Here is a 16,853-nt window from a genome sequence, read left to right as displayed (position 1 = left end):
GCTGCGATCACGTGCCGGGGGCGCCGCCTTCTCGGTCGGTTTCGGCGTCGCCTTCGCGCGTGCGCGCGGCGTCACGTGGTGCTGGCGATGGCGGCTCCGGAGGAGCGCGGGGCGGGGGGCGCCGCCGAGGAGGCGTTCCTCACCTTCTATAGCGAGGTACCGGCGGCCGGCCGTAGGCGGCGGCGGGGGCGCGGGCTCGGCCGCGTTCTCCAGAGCTCCGTCTGCCCGCCGACGGCTCGCTGCGGCCTATCCGGCGCCGCCGGGGCCTGGCGGGCGGAGCGGAGCCTGCGTGGGGGCGGGCGGGGGCGGCGCGGAGGGGCCCGGCCGGGTGAGCGCTGCGGGCGGGCGAACCCCGCGGCCCTGTGGGGCTCCGAGCTCAGCCCTCGGCTCTGCTCCGCGCTCCTCCGGCCCGCTCCGATGAATCCCCGCGCACCGCCGGCTCTGCTGTCAGCTCCGAGCTCAGCTGCCGTTGCCCTGCGGCCGGGGGAGCTGGAGGGGAGCCCGGCACGGTTCGCTGTGCGTCCCTCGGGTTGGTAACTGAGCCCCGCCTGCGTGTTCCTTTCCCTAAAGGTGAATGGCGGGTGCCGATAGCGGGTTTGGGCTGGGTTAACGGTGAGAGGATCGAAGAGAAAACTGCGCTGCTGGAAAAAAAAAAAATGGTCGAAGTGAGAAGTGTTTGCTTGCTTAGGGTGATGTGATGGCGTTCGTTGTCTCTCCCTGCAGCGCTGGGTTAAAAGCAGCCGCGCAGTTGGTATCCAAGGTATCGGGATGACAGTGCTGGCAAAGTGTAGGAGTGAAGTGAGGGCAAAAAGGCACAGCTGCTGAGCAAGCCGTGGAAGACAATGGCAGAAGTGCTTTCTACATTTCTTTCACAGCTGGAAGATGATGCTGAAAGTACTGTCGTGCTGTAGAAATCACAGAATGGCCAGGGTTGGAAGGGACATCAAGGATGATGAATCTCCATCCCCCCTACTGCATGCAGGGCCACCAACCTCCACATTTAATAGCAGCCCAGGCTGCCCAGGGCCCCATCCAACCTGGCCTTGAACACCTCCAGGGATGGACGGGGCATCCACAGCCTCTCTGGGCAGCTGTTCCAGCACCTCACCACTCTCACAGCAAACAACTTCCCCCTGACATCCAACCTGAATCTTCTCTCCCTCAACTTCAGACCATTTCCCCTTGTCCTGCTGTTATCAACCCTTTCAAAGAGTTGAAAACACTGAAAAATGTGCCCTGCTAATGCTTGAGTAATTATGAGCTTGGGATGTGCAAGAGGTGTTGTGAGTTACAGCACGGAATGATAACAGTTTGTGGCTGTCACATAAGAAGGCAGGTAAGCATGTTATTTAATTGGTTGGTTAATAAGAGTGTCTTTTGTTCTGCAGGTAAAACAAATCGAAAAACGAGACTCTGTTTTAACATCAAAAAACCAAATTGACAGGCTGACCCGACCTGGATCTTCTTATTTCAACTTGAATCCTTTTGAGGTTAGTCTGAACTAATCTCCTGTCTGACTTAGTGCACCCAATTCTGGATTTACTGAGTATTTCTTTCTGAAAAGAGGCCAGTCGTCAGAAAGATACAAATTTCTGTTCGTGGCTTACAGTGCAGGAGACAGAAGGATGGTGTATACGTGCTTGTTCTCTTAATGGCAGGAAGAAATTGTGTTTGTTGGCACGCTTTTCTTGTTTAACAGCACTGGGAGATTTGGCAGAGTAATACTAAATACTTTGTGAATGATATCATAACAGGTGGCACATGGTCAGGTTCTCTTCTGATCACAGATTCTCTTCTGACCAGCATTTCTGATTGTCCCTTATTTTGGGTGTTCATCCCACTGAACTTCTGTGCATAGAAGGATAGAGAGACTCCCACTTATCATACCAGAGACCAATCCTGGAGGACTCACTGGGAATTGGAAAATTCCATTCCATGTTGTATTGTGCAGTTCCAGTTGCAATCAGTTAAAATCTTAAAAGGGAAACAATGAAGAGAACATATGGTGGTGGTGTTCTGGGTATTCATACAGTCACAGATTGACTTGGGTTGGAAGAAACCTTAAAGCCCACTCAGTTCCAACCCTCTGCCATGGTGTGGAACAATTGCTATGGGTGATTTGCAAACTAAGGTGCAGAATTGGTCACAGGGTCCAGAAGCAGAGTGTAGTTGGTACAGGGGTCCGTTAAATGGCACAGAGTGTGGAGCAGAGTACAGACACTGCAGCCAAGTTCTGTGATCCATAGAGCCTCCCTGGGCAATTTTAGAGGTTGGCAGCATCAGGAGAACCTGGTATACTGACTCCTAAGAAGAGCAGTGCTGGGATGGAGACTTGGTAGTGCCAAACTGCTTACCTGCAGCCCCCAGGCCAAAAGTCTGCCATTGTTTTTTGACAAAATGCTGTCCTTCGATGAACTTTGCTCATTATACATGCACTGTAATACCAAAACAAACCTTCATCCCAAAAGCTACTTTCTCCTGAGGTGCAACCCCCTCTTACTGGGGGTGCACTCTGATTTTTTTTAGCTTATATCTTTAAAAGCAGGGTGAGATAATTTTACACCAAGCATAAACAAAAGTATGTGTGACTCAAGTTCCTCAAGCTCTACCTGTAAAATAAAAAATATCATAAAAATGGCTTAAAAGAGGGAGAATGTTAGGGAAGATGCCATCAGATGTCAGACATGGACCATCTTTTACTTCTAGGTTCAGTCAACAGGCTGAGCCACCATTCCCCTCCATAGGGATGCTTCTTGGGTAAGGCTTGCACTCTCAGTAATGCTGAGTGCTTCCCTGGAAGACACAGTAATTTCTGTTAGTCACATTCTTGGTTAACTTCTCATGCTTTGCAGACAAGTGTGTTTATCACCAGCAATCCAAAAGAACCTGTAATCTGTTGCTTTAATGAACTGCACAATTCACTAATCTAGCTGTGAGAGTTCTTAGTCTGGGCATGGCCCAAACTCTTTGAGTGGCCATGGAACCCATTTGGATGCTGCTAGATGAATTGGGCAGCGTGCTGTCTGTGAATCCATAATCGTGGAAGTTCTGTGACCAAACTTAAAGCACTGAGTTGGGCATTGCTCAGAATCTATGTTCAGCTGTCCCCAGCCCCTCTGATATCCCAGGACAAGCTGACATGCAATGGAGTTTATTTTCTGCCAAGTTACATTGCCCTTTGATGCAGCAAATGGACTGGTTGCCCCCTGGCAGATGAGACTGTGTAGGGCCCTGTGCTGCCTGGCCTTGAGCACCTCCAGGGTTGAGGCATCCTGTGCCAGGGTCTCACTTGCCTCATGATGAAGAATTTCTTCCAAATATCTATACTAAATCTTCCCCTCTTTCAATTTAAAACTATTACCCCATGTCATATAGCTACCCTTCCTAATAGAGAGTCCCTCCCCAGATTTCTTGTAGGTAATGGAAAGGTCAAAATGAGGTCTTCTAGAGCCTTTGCTTCTCAAGGCTGAACAACCCCATCTCCCTCAGCCTCTCTTCACAAGAGATGTGCTTCAGCCTTTTGAGCATCCTCATGGCATCACCTGGACCTGCCCCTCAGAGCTGAATGCAGTGCTGTTGTTGGGGATAATTGCTTCCTTTGACCTGTCCTGTTAGCTGCAGTCCTTTTGATGCAGCTCAAGATATGGTTGGCTGTCAGGGCTGCGAGTGCACATTGCTGGCTTGTGCTCTGTTTCTCATCCTCTAAACAAGAGTTCTTTCCTGATGTCATCCCTGTCTGTTTTTCTAATAGACTCAGGTGCTTTTCATAGCCCAAATTTAAGGCTGATCATTCAGGAGGTTCACTTTGCAGTGTTTGGTTCTGTGTACATCTCATTGCTTGACCTGGAGAGCAAATTACAGAAGCCGTTTAAAAGTAGGCTGCAGCTTTTCTGCAAAAAAAGTGTTTTGTATTTCCAGATTCTTAGTGTCAGACCAGTGTGTATCCACGCTGAGTAAGTTCAGTTGTTGCTTAGTGCTTCTGTTAGTAAATTGATTCACAGAACAGTTCCTAAACATTTTTTGTGAGTTCATTGCATCCCTAAAGAACAACGAGTTGTAAGCTTGTTCATGGAAGCCAAGCAGTAAAACTCTTCCATCTTTCAAAAGCTAACAGACAAAATCAACAAATCCTTACAAAATAATGTGTTTCTTGCCCACTGGTTCTCAGTTACAAATTGTCTGACTGTGTCCCAAAGCCATGATGTGCTTCTGTTTCTACTGAACTAAGTAACGGATTTGGTTGAAGGTTTGGACCAAAGATGGCTATTTAGGGATGGTAGCTGTCTGTACAAGATTAGAGTGTGGAAAGGGCTCTGACATACTCAAAGAAACATAGCATTGCTGAAAGTAGAATGTCCCAAATATGCTGTTCCTTTAAATGTCTGTGTTTTACTCGGTGAAAATTCATATCCTGAAGCAGCTCCCCATTGGGGTGAGCTTTCTGACATTGTGCCTGTATGCTGATGAACCAAGTATTCAGAGCTTGCTGCCAGGAACTTGAAATGTGGGGCATACCATTGAATTTACTCTGTTGTTGTGATATTTTTTAGGTTCTGCAGATGGATCCTGAAGCCACAGATGAAGAAATAAAGAAAAGGTTCCGACAGGTATTTGACTTCTGCATTTGAAGCTTCTGAAATGAAAACTAGAAGCTCTGCAGAGATTGTGCAGCTGTGCTTGGGAACAGGGAAAGCAGTAGAAAAGTTGTGTCTGGGTAGAGACAAGTGGCTGTTTTGTGAAGAGACATGTAGAACAATCTTTGTATCCACAAGGGGAAAACTGGACAAGGGTGCGTAGTCTGTGCATGGTATGCTGCTTTGTAAAACGTGTGACTGAGCTACTATGAACTGAAATGCCCACATATAAGCAGTGTATTGAAGTTTAGTCCGAAGAGGAGGTCAACATTTGACAGAAATTGAAGATCTGTGAAAATGTATTTCTCTTAAATACATCATCTTTGATCCAGAAGTATTTATTTTTGAGATTTCCTTAAGAATTTCACCAGTTATTTTTTTTGTGGTTGGGCTACCTGAGAGAGCAGCAGCCCTGCTCTGGAGTGCTTCTTCATTGTTCCATGCAACACAAGAAACATTATTCCAGACTTATTCTGCTGTAGATCTGCAGGAGAAATGCATGCAGCAGAAAGATGCACTTTTCAGAGGACTGCATCTTGCAATCTGAATTTGTTCTGTGGACATGGAGATCTGGCTTTAGACAGCCAACAGCTCTCTTGTCCTGATGAAGGAGCATACTTGCTGAGGTGCTGGCAGGTGCACTATGCTTATTCATGGGGAATGGAAGGATAACCTTTCAGTTGGTTGCTGAGTTCTCAATTTTGCTTATTAATGAACACAGCTGCCTTAGCTTTATGCTAATAGAATACTGCAGAGAAGTGTTTTGAAGTCAAAGTGATGGAATGAAATCAGTGTGTGGAATTATTAATTGTAGAAATCAAATGCCTAATTGCAGAATCTGGAACAGCCAATAGCCAGTATCTTTTTCCTTCTATTGCAAGTCACAGAGTAAATGAGCACTGTGCTGTTCTTGGGGACAGGAGGGAAACCTTTTTTCTATGAACCAGCAAGTGTCATGGGAGGTCAGGAAGTGAATATTTTATGTTCACTAGTGCAACTGGTTTTCAACATCATAGTAGGAAAGATGTAGATAAACTAGAGAGTCTGGCTAACAGTGACAAAAATAAATAGTATGGGAAAAGAATGCTGTGTGGAGAAACTTTTAGAGTGTTCTCATCCTTTAAAAGGGGAAAATAAGGAATATATGCTTTCTTGTTGCTTTAAGGCTGTCCTAAGATGCTAGTGATCAGTGTCCTGACTGCTCTGTAGAGACTGCTTAACTTTCAGTAAAGGAGTCTAAGGAAAAAATTTACTCATTGTTTTAAGTGGTTTAGTATTTGAGTAACTTTAGAGATCCTAGAGATGTAGAACAAGAGGTAAATTATGGCTGAGGATGGTCTTTGTAGATTTGTTTCTTTTTAAGACCAAGGGTTTGAAACTCGTGAGCAAGTGGTTCATGTCAGCCCTATGCTACTGTGGCTGAAAGGTGTTTGTATGGCTGCGTGGCCCAAACTGCAACTTTTCTTAACCTTCTCATTACAGAAGTTGGACCTGATTTTCAGTGAGAAGCCATTATAAACTTTTACTGATGTTTAGTCTACTGTGTTGTCAGCTGATTTGCCCATACACAAAGGGATGTCATCCTTTCTGATTCCTCCTGTCTGAACTGTTCTCTCCTCTCACAGAAACCACTGAAGCAGTCTTTTCTTTTTTACAAAGATCTTGACGGCAAGATTCTTTCTTTTGCAGCTGTCAATATTGGTACATCCAGACAAAAATCAAGATGATGCAGATAGAGCTCAGAAGGCATTTGAAGGTAAGTCTGTGCTACTGACTCTCATCCTTTCTAAGCTGCAGTGTGTAGTAGTTGGACTGTTGTTTTCTTGTGTTGCTGTTCTAAATGCTTGTAAGGTCTGTGGCCCCACCAAAGGACAGAATTGTTGCAGAGGTGTCAAGAGAGAAGCAGATGATGGCATTTGGTTGGCATTTCAGCAGCAGCATTTCACTAGGTGGCAGTAATGGTTTTATTGTTAGCTTGTAGTAGGACAAACTCATCCATTGGGCTTCAGGATAGTTTAAAAAAACCTGTTTATTCTGTGCATTAGATTTTATTCATTTTATTACTGTTGTAATAAAATGATTTCAGAGGCATTGCCAACCTTAACCTCATACCTTGTGACTAAATCACTTGGTAGGATTGATGCTTTAACCCTATATAGTCCAGAGGTGTCTGACAGTCTCTGACACTACCACACCCCAAATCTCATTTGACTGATCATGAAATCACCTGGATGTAATAGGAAGAAAATAAAACCACAAAAAACACCTCAGAGCCCTACAAAGTAGCAATCTTGTGATGCCTTTTGAATGTGACTACTGGTGCTATTAATGTTGGTACTTCTTTTTTAGCTGTAGATAAAGCATACAAGTTGCTGCTAGATCAGGAGCAAAAGAAGAGGGCCTTGGATGTGATACAGGCAGGAAAAGAATATGTGGAACATACTGTAAGTATTCCATAAACTGTTCTTAATTTGATTTTTTTGTATATCTTGTGTGTGTTTAGGTCATTAAAAGGTGAACTGAGCAAAACTCCTGATGCGGCTGTGCAGGTGGACTGAGCTTCTCAAGGCATCAACAATTGGGCTTTGTCCAAGGCTGCGTTTGAGCTCAGTGCAGGATAACTCAGTGAAATTCAGTACTTGAAATAATTAGGTCAAACCACAAGATGTGACCTAAATAGTTTTTTCGAGTCCGTGAATGAATGATGCAGTTCAGATCTGTGTAGGTGGAAGATAATAGGTGGTGAAAGCTGAAGACTGGGAAGTTTTGGGAAAAAACTTGACCTAGAAGATAAGGAAAGGAGCTTGGATTGCAATGGTCAAGAAGTTAGTTGAGTAATATGAGCAGATCATACATAACAAGCTGGTAGGGGAGAACTCAGATGCTGTAAATCAAGGCACGCTTTATGTTCTGCTTGTTATTGTTAATGTTTCAAGTATTGCAATGCAAAATAAACTTCCTGCTAGTTTGGACTGTACATATTGGATGTAAATGTACCTTAAAAACAAACTAACAAAAAAAAAGAAGGGGATTATGTTGGATGAATAGTATCTAACTTGTTATTTTTAATGACTGCTGTTCACATGACAGCGATCTTGTGTATATTTGGGCTGAGGGCCAGGAGATTTTGATGTAAAATAAGACATAGATCTAAATCAAGAACTTATGGTCATCCAAAGTTCTTCAAACAACACAATATACAGTTAGGGGAGCTGTGTAAAACTTCGTAGGCTCTTACTTTTGTTCATAATCTTTAGGTGAAAGAAAAAAAGAAGCAATTGAAGAAGGATGGAAAACCTCCCAATGTAGAAGAAGATGATCCTGAAGTTGTAAGTTTTGCTTCAGAGTGACTGAGGAGTACAGAATGCATTTTGAGAAATGAGAATCAAAACCAATATGCAGACATTTCTTTGGCTGTTTGAGTGTTGTAAATCTTTCTGCTTACAGAAGAATAAGTTGTAAGTGACTGTAGAAGTTCCATCCATTGAGTTATATCCATTCTGGAAGTCGTTTGACTGTGGTGTAAAAAGGAAATGCATTTTGATATTACGTAAATTAAAATATCCAGTTCTTTCCTAGGAGAAAGACATCGTTGTCCATCATACACTCTTTTTTGAATTGAAGTTCATTTTGTGTTCTGAATGCTGGAGCTGTGGCATTCTTACTGCCAGCAGAGGCACACATAGAACCCATTGCAGCGTGTCTAAAATCTGCTTTTAGGGACATTTTGTAGGAAGGGTTGTTTGGGCTTTTTCTTGCATGTAGGATAGAATTGCTGTTTCGAGGACAGATCTGCTGTTCTGCAATAAATTAGTCTTACAAATTCACCTTTTTTTTTTTTTTCCTATGAAGTGTTTTTTTCCCTCTTGGTATCCTCCCATTAATGGTCTTATTTTGCATTGATTTTCAAAGGTCTTTTGCTGTTCATTAATAATGAAGTTTGTTTTAATTATAGCAATATCTTCCACTGGAAAGCCAGGGCTCGATTGTTACAACACATCAAGGAGGTCTGCTGGGAAATCACCATCTCTACGTGACCATTTAGCCTTTTTTAATATGTCAAATATCATGGCATTGCAGAACTCAGTGGAAAAAATAAGAGTTTGAAATGAAGTTCAGTTTAGGTACAGCTTCATGAATACAAATGAAAATGAGATATGATTAGGCTATTAACATAACTAGGAAACAATTACTTAAGACCAGAACTTAATCAGCAGTGTTTTATACCATCTCCTACATCTCTCCTATGCACTGCTCTCAATGCAGGATGTGAGGCTGTGTGGGCACACAAATGCTTTACTTTCTTCTTATGCTTCTTACATCCTTCTGTAAAACAGATTTCTCTAACTGTGTTAACGTGCATTGTTTTAAAACCAAATTTGTGTTTTGCAGTTTAAACAGGCTGTATACAAACAGACAATGAAGCTCTTTGCTGAACTGGAAATTAAGAGGAAAGAAAGAGAAGCTAAAGAAATGCATGAAAGGTACAAATAGCATTCTGCTTGTGCAGCTCAGGCTCTGCTTTGCCCCTCACACTTCCTAGGAAAAGATTAGAAATTAGAGAATCTGAGGAAAGTATATGTTTGAACTGACCTTTGGGAGTCATCTGGTCCAACCTACTGCTGGAAGCACAGCCTTGGATTAGGTTAACAAGGATCCTGTCAGAAAGAAGCCTGAATACTTCTAATGATGTAGATTCCATGTGTTCTTTATCGAGTGTAGATGTCTGCTGTGCTTGAAGAAAGAGAATAGGAAACTTTCCATCCTATTAAGATACATTTACTATGCTTATATAATCTATAGAGGCCAGCAAAAACAATGAAATGGTTTTACGTGTTGTTAGCATGCAAACAGTTGATTTTTATTTTTAACTAATTCCCAGAAATACCTCGTGGCACGAGGTATTGTAATCAATCACCTCTTGTCTGAGTAGTTGCTGTAGATGCACTTCACAGAGCAGGGCTTCTGTAGATGAAAATTAAGGAAAAAACCCTCTCATTCTTACTTGCATGCTCACATGTTTGTTAACTTCTCAAAATGTGTACCCTGAGCAGTTTTAGATAGTTATCACTAGAGTTATTAAGGATTCCAACCTGTTTTACAAGAGAAGATGACTCGCTGATTAAACATGTCTGCTGTCAGTGGTGCCATGTTATCATCTCTTCTCTCTTCAGTTTTGAAACCAGTTTTTTTTGCTGTGTAGCCACAGGTGAGCATATTTACTGACAAGAACTGTAATTTGCCAAGGAGTTGGAAGAGCTTTCAGAGATGTGTTGAAAGTGTCACTGTGTTTCTTTAATGAAGGTGCTTGTGGTTCACAGCTTCTTCATGACTTCCCTTCCAGGAAACGACAAAGAGAAGAAGAAATTGAAGCACAGGAGAAGGCTAAACGAGAACGAGAGTGGCAGAAGAACTTTGAGGTAATCAGCAGCTGAACTGAATGCCACGTCTGGGATGGGCCTCAGCAATTCTTAGCTATGCTGCTGAAAATGCCTCTGCAAAAAGAGAGACTTTTTTTTGGCAGGTGCTCAAGCTAATTTAGATAAATGCTTAGTGAAATCATAGCATCATCACAGAATGGCCTGGGTTGAAAAGGATCACAGTGGTCATCGAGTTTCAACCCCCCTGCTATGTGCAGGGTCACCAGCCACCAGACCAGGCTGCCCAGAGCCACGTCATAGAAGTGGTTTGGCATAAATCTGATAGAGCTTTGATATCACTTCTCTGAAACAGGTGTACTGTAAATGAAGTTACAGTATTTTTTCAACTCTGTCTGCATCTTATTCTTAGCCCAAGTTAGAAGTTGGAATTCCTTCTTAGCCCAAGTCACTGGTGGTAATCATAGCTGTTTGAGCTGGATTGGTACTTATCAAACAGATTGCTAACATTTAGGGAATCTATATTTCTTACAAATACCAAAGATCTAAATAATTGCTACTTCCCTTTGCTCCTTCTAATCTATATTCAAGGTCTTGAAGTACCATGAGGGCTCTGTGGTTGTTGTGCTGCTATTCAGACCTGCAGTCTGCCAAAGTATCTGATCTAGCCTGTAATTCCTCCTTTATTACACACCAGAGGGCAAGTTCTATGGCATGGAGGGCAGGGTGGACAGGAAAGAATTTAATAACCACATGCAGGACCTCATGAAAGGATGTGCTACATTGTTCAGTTACCCTTAAACTTAATTCCAGGCTATGTACGAGAGGCCTTTATAAAACAAGATGTCTGGGAGAGAGTTGTGTGTGCTGGGCTGGCATCCTTTGGAAAGGAGACAGCTGGGATTTTTCCAGAGACTTAAATGGGCAGAGTTTCTCTGTTCATATGCTGTACCATATGGATACTGGAAGCTGGGTGTTCTGGAAAACACTGAACTGACTGCATTTGTGTAATACTGCTGTGTTGAGTGCACAGTGGAGTTTTGTCATTATTGCCAGGTAGAGAAATGTGTGCCACTCGTAGTGTTGCTGGCAGAAGTTCTGTGATCTGTGGTCATTGTGGTTGGAGAAATTGGGTGTTGTTGCTCTGCAGATGCAGTAAAGGATAGAAGCTGAGGAAATGTGAACTCATATTACAAGCAAATAATGATGTACCAAAAAGGAGAACTGCAGAGCTATTAATACTGCTTCTAAACAGCTGAACCTCTGCACTTGCAAGTGTCTTCTCCAGCCTTGTTGGTGACAGCTCCATAAATAAAATACGAAGAGAGAGTATCAGAACTAAGTGCTAATGTTCAAAGTGGATCATCTAATCTACAGGCATAAGAAGTTTATTTCTGCTTGTGGCCATAGACAGGAAAAAGTATACTGACTGTAGCTGCCTTTGCAGTGTATCTGAAATGAATGAGCGTGATGCACAAAAAAAAATGCCTGCAAAAGTGTTTGTGCTGTGCCTCTGCTTCATTCTTCTGTAGTTACCAGCTCCTGGTGATTCTTGTCCCTGCTTGAACACTGCATGTTCTTTGGTCAGCTCACTGTCTCTTTACCCTGAGGACCTGTACTTTTGATCCTTACATGTGTTCTGCAATACTGCTGGATTCTCACAGGATCAGCCTTGAGAGCTGAATCATATTTTGATGTATCCAAATGCAGTAAGTTTTAATGCTTTCTCCTCCTTCCCCCTACCTAATATTTGCTTTCTCAGAAATTTCAAGCTATCATGGTTTCTACAAACAAATTGTAAGAAACAAGAGGGTTAGAACAGAAGTTGCCATATCCCTCAAAAAAGTGTTATCATGCAATAATCGAGGTTGGAAGGGATCTCTGTAGGCGAACTTCCCTACTCAAGCAGGTCCACCTTGAACCATTTGTCCAGGACCATGTGTTTCCTAGCACTCAGAACCTCCTGTGTGTCAGTCTGTGCCCATTGCCTCCTGTCCTTTCACTCGGGTACCACTGAAAAGTCTTGCTCTGTTTCCATTGCACCTTCCCTTCAGATCTTTGCATGTGTTGATGAGGTACCCCAACTGAGCTTTTTCTTTCCTAGGCTTCACAGTCCCAGCCAGCTTTCATAGGAGAGATGTTCCAGTCATAGCATCTCTGTGGCCCTTTGCTGGACTCTCTGTAATAACTTGATTTCTGTCTTCTGTTGGGAAGCCTGGGCCTTAATGCAGCACTTCAGATGTGACCTCATCAGTGCTGAGCAGAGGGAAGGGATCACCTCTCTTAGCCTGCTGGCAATGCTCCTAGTGCAGTCCAGAATACCCTCAGCCACCTATGTGGCAAGGATGTGTTGCTTGTGGTCAACCTGGTGTCCATCAGGACCTTCAGGACCTTCACTGCAGAACTCCTTTCCAGCTGGGTGACCTCCAGCATATATTGATGCCAGGTGTTGTTCTCCCAAGGGCAGGACTTTGCACTTTTCCTCACTGGACTTCATTAAGTTCTTACTGGATGCTTTCTCCAGCTTGTCAGGGTCCCTCTGGATGGCAGCATGACTCCTTGATGTCTCAGTGGAGCATTATATTTTTGTCATCTGCAAACTTACTGAGTGTGCACTGTCCCATTATCCAGATCACTGCCTTCTGCCATACAGCCACAGAGGAAAGATGGGAGGGAGAACAGCTATTGTAGCCTTTTGTGCAGCACCAGTAGTGCAGGCACAGATATTTATTCAGAAGGGACTTGAGCTTGTGGATCACACAGTGAAGTGAGTCATCCCTGCACTGGTTCAGTCCTGAAACCTTCAGCCTTTAAGGATCATAGGTTGGGTTTGTGAGGAGTCTTTTTTTCCCTTCTCAGGAGGATTCAATAGGCTCTAATCAGGCCTGCATATCCCAAGCTCATTTTTTGAAACAAGAAAGCAACGTATTGCTTGCACTGGTGTTTGTGAACTCACCTGTGGCTCCATTGTGCTGCATGTGTTGCTTTGGCTTTTCAGTGTCTGTATGTTCTGGCTGCCAGGATGCAGCATAAGGGGCAAATTGATACCAATCTCTCGAAGCTAGTATGCAAAATCTGCTCTCTGGCTCTTGCAGTTGTTAACCTTCCACTTCCTCTCTTTTGTTTCCAGGAAAGTCGGGATGGTCGTGTGGACAGCTGGAGAAATTTCCAGGCAAATACAAAGGGCAAGAAAGAAAAGAAGAACAGGACCTTCCTGAGACCTCCTAAAGTAAAAATGGAGCAGCGCGAATGATCTTGGCCGCACTGCCAAAGAGCAGCTCCCCAGTCCCCTCCCTGCTTTTAAGGACTCATTGGCACCTAGAGTAAGAATTGCTTTTTAGTAGACTGTTTGTTTCCAGTTCAATTAATTATTGGTCAAAGTATTTTTTTGTACTCAGTCCATTTGAACTAGGGCCATAGTATGAACCCAGCCAGGAACCCGCTAAATGTAGAATATGTGGCTTAGGAGGGTCCTCCCATTATTGCTGTCCTGTCTGTCTGCTGCCCTGTAACTCGATGTTTTGTACTTTACAGAGATTGTGCTGTTTCACTATATTCGTTTCTAGTTTGAGAGCTGAACAAAATATCAGAAATGCATCTGTATCTGTTCAGGCATCATCTTTCTCAGCAAGTTCAGCTTCAGGAAGGTCTGAGCTGACTCTGGAGATCCGCTTCCATTACTGTTCAGTGCAGCTGCTGCAGTTAAGAGACCTGCAGCTCCTCTCTGCACTGCATGGTGCTTGGAAGGACTCTTCTCCCAAGATCTGATTTCCATTCTGAAATCCCAGCTCTCAAGCTTACACTTCTGTTAATCTCAGACCAGCTGGTCACTTTCTGTAAAGATAAAATAACGTCTCAAATAATAGTTAAGTTGCAATGGTCTGTATGTAAAATAAATTTTTACCCAAGTTACCTTTTTTCTCTTTTTTTTTTTTTTTGCAAGGAATTATTCAAAGATACAATTGCAAATTGAGTGCTGGCCACTGAGATATTACTACTGCTCAGTAACACTTGCCCTGGTAAGGTTTTGCAGTTATTCCAAAGTCTGATATGACTTGAATTTTGAATTAATAGTTCTCCGTTGTGGCAATAAGAAGGACTGGAAGAAGACATCTTTTCCCTGGATGCTGCCTGAGTGGATTCTGGACGTGGTGTTTCAGGGTCCATGCTGATTCCTGGTTTTGTTGCCATGCCTTTGGGTGGTGAGCATAGATGGGGTGGGAGGACTTACGAACCTTGCAGGGGGAATGTAACTTCTCAGAGCTATGGGATCAGATTAAATGTGTGAGTTTTGTTTTTTAAAAATTGTGCTTCAGGTGTTCATTTAAGTTTCAAAGAGATTCTCAACTATTCAAAGGCATACAAAGTGGATTGTACTACTGATTTATATGTTCCTGGTGGACTCCTCTGTTGTCTGAGCTTGGAGACTCTTCCCTTCTGTCCAGATGGCAATCCTCATACCTGGGATTTGTGGGTAGATGCTCCCATGAAGATACTGCTCTTCATCCTCCTCACTGCCTCTAGCCAGTTCCCTTCATTTCTATTCATCTTTTATACCCTAATCTTCAAATTAGTTCAATCCACTGTGCTGATTTTTGTGCCTAGAACATGGTCAAGTCAGAAGGATAGTTTTTGCTGCCCCTGAAGAGATGTGTTTATTTTCCAGTGTCTCAACCAATAAGCTTTGATGATTGAACTCTTTCTGCGAGCTGCAGAAGAAGGCTGATGTGATCAAGCATTGTTACCACACAGTTCTCTGCAGGAAAAGCAGCTCCAAAACAAGCAGTGCTTTCTGACACGGCCTGAGGCTTAGATGAATTTTCTGAAAGGTGGCTAGTGTTTTCCACTTGCCTTTGTTTCTTTTCCTGTAATACACTGGTCTGGGTGACCAGATGTAGTGAAACATACCTTCCTAATAAAACTAAGGTAGACTAAACTGTGCAGCATTGCTGTGTTCAGACAGTGAAATTCCTTTTTATTGGCATTGCTCATTCCTTCATCAATTGGGAATGCTTTGATGGGACACAACTTCTTTGTTGAGGCAGCAATTAGACTCAGTCATGGGGAAAATGTTAGTTAACTTTTGTGGTGTTCTCTGAGATGCATCTCCTGTGCTTCACAGATGAAGCTGTAAGAAACGAGCAGTGCTGGGCAGTAGCTCAGAGGGTTTGAGCTCTGTTGTGCTGGAATCTCTCACCCAGAAGATGCTGTTCCTTTAACTCAGCTGGCTCTGGTTCCCCTGTCAAAATATTTCTCACTTAGAAATCTCCCCCAATGACTTTTCTCCCAGTCATTGCTTTTGATTTTGAAGTATTAGTCTTGCTGGTAGTGTTTCCTTTCACATGGTTTAATATCTTTGCTAACACAATGGCATTGACCTTTCAGATCTTCTTTTCACTTTTTTTTTTTTCAAGTAGCACAGGATGAGTCCCTTTAGAGCTTGAGATTTTTCTTATGACCCATGTGAAGTTCCTGATTCTCTTTCTCAGAAATGCATCTGTTTATGAGTGTGACCGATGGAGCGATGTAGCACTGGCACTGAGGAGCCTTGAGCTCCTTTGAGTCATTTGTTCTACTGATTGTGCCTTGGCTGGTGCAGCAAAACGTGTCTTAGAAATAAGGTTGTTCCCTTTCAGTTTAGCTGCTCCTGTTTCCTTTCTTCCTGTTCCACATGTATGCTTGTATGTCTGAGTACGCAGTTTTTCTCCTACCTTATCCACTCAGCCAAGTCCTTTGAAGCTTCTCATCAGCTGGGTGGGCTTTAGCAACAACAAAATACCTGGCCCTTTACTGACTATTTCCCTGCTGTATTGAAGGGAGGTGAGTTTTGATCCTTTTATTCAGGCTTTGTAAAATCAAACTTGTTTGAATTGCTTGGATGGATAAGAAGTTAATGCACCATGTGGGTGCACAACAGATGCAGCCTGAGCTACTGCCCAGCCTCTGCAGTGTACGCCAAGGCTGTGGGACAGACTGAATGAAAAACTTCAATTCCAAGAAGTACAGATGACAGAAATTCTAAAACCCTCAGATCATTTTCTTTGGAACTGTTTTTGGGTCAGTGCTGTGCGTAGGCTGAAGTATTTGTCCTTGATACACAAAACAAGAAAATACATCAGTGGGAGTGAGGAGATCTCTAGGAATCCCAACATTCTTCCTAAAGGCTTTGGTTCCCTTCTAAGGCAAGGAGGTTGCCTTTCCCTTTGCAAATCAAGTTATGACAGCTGTAGAAAACCTGAGTGATAAGACAGATGAAATCTGTTCTTGAGGAGGCATAAACCATTGTTACTTAATGTTTATCTTAGCTTGTTGCACGTAGTGGTGTTCTCTCATTTACTTCTCCTGCTCAGGAACCCTCTTAGTGAATAGATCAGAGTTCTATTAGCAGACAGAATGAAGTGGAAAACAGTCCTCCTTGCTCTGAAGCCATGTTGTGGAGGTGCTGTACAGATTATATGGATGCCTATTTTTTATAGGTGCTTTACTATATAGCCTTCAAAAAGAGTACAGAGGGAAATCAAGTCATCAAGCTGTTCTCTTCCCGAACCCACGAACAAGAGATTATTGAGGGAAATGAACAAGGAATTGGTTGAAAAGACAAAAATATGTTTCCTGCTAGCTGAGGAGATCTCTGCTACATATTGGCAGATGCTGGTAGAGATGCTTTCTTCTGCTTATCATCTCCTAGCTCCTGCTGGACATGGTATGGAGCCAGGTGGGTTAGGTTCAGCACCACCTTGCCTATGCTGTGTATGCTGCTGTATCTCCTTCTGGCCTTTCTCTTCCCTAAGAGATGCCCGTCCTTGTAAATGCATGGAGAACTCCTCTTTTTCCTACCCTG

General features: G+C 43.2%; 1 protein-coding gene across 1 annotated transcript; it reads left to right on the top strand.

Annotated features, from left to right (window-relative positions):
* The first annotated feature begins 4 nt into the window (after window positions 1–4).
* On the top strand, window positions 5–13,924 carry DNAJC8 (DnaJ heat shock protein family (Hsp40) member C8). The gene is made up of 9 exons (XM_031595058.2): window positions 5–156; window positions 1,389–1,490; window positions 4,551–4,607; window positions 6,324–6,390; window positions 6,984–7,078; window positions 7,892–7,963; window positions 9,027–9,118; window positions 9,979–10,054; window positions 13,143–13,924. Exons 1-9 carry the CDS (start codon window positions 88–90, stop codon window positions 13,263–13,265), a joined length of 753 nt encoding a protein of 250 aa, XP_031450918.1. The 5' UTR covers window positions 5–87; the 3' UTR covers window positions 13,266–13,924.
* Window positions 13,925–16,853: the final 2,929 nt, after the last annotated feature.

Source organism: Phasianus colchicus, chromosome 24, assembly GCF_987193195.1.
Source record: "Phasianus colchicus chromosome 24, bPhaCol1.hap1.1, whole genome shotgun sequence".
Classification (NCBI taxonomy): domain Eukaryota; kingdom Metazoa; phylum Chordata; class Aves; order Galliformes; family Phasianidae; genus Phasianus; species Phasianus colchicus.
The sequence above is the reverse complement of the archived record's forward strand: the minus strand, read 5'-3'. Positions and strand labels throughout refer to the sequence as shown.

Coding starts and splice junctions, on each gene's coding strand:
- DNAJC8 (XM_031595058.2), top strand. CDS start 88: ATGGCGGCTCCGGAGGAGCGCGGGGCGGGGGGCGCCGCCGAGGAGGCG. Junction 1,491..4,550: donor TCAACTTGAATCCTTTTGAG/GTTAGTCTGAAC, acceptor GATATTTTTTAG/GTTCTGCAGATGGATCCTGA. Junction 7,964..9,026: donor AAGAAGATGATCCTGAAGTT/GTAAGTTTTGCT, acceptor TGTGTTTTGCAG/TTTAAACAGGCTGTATACAA.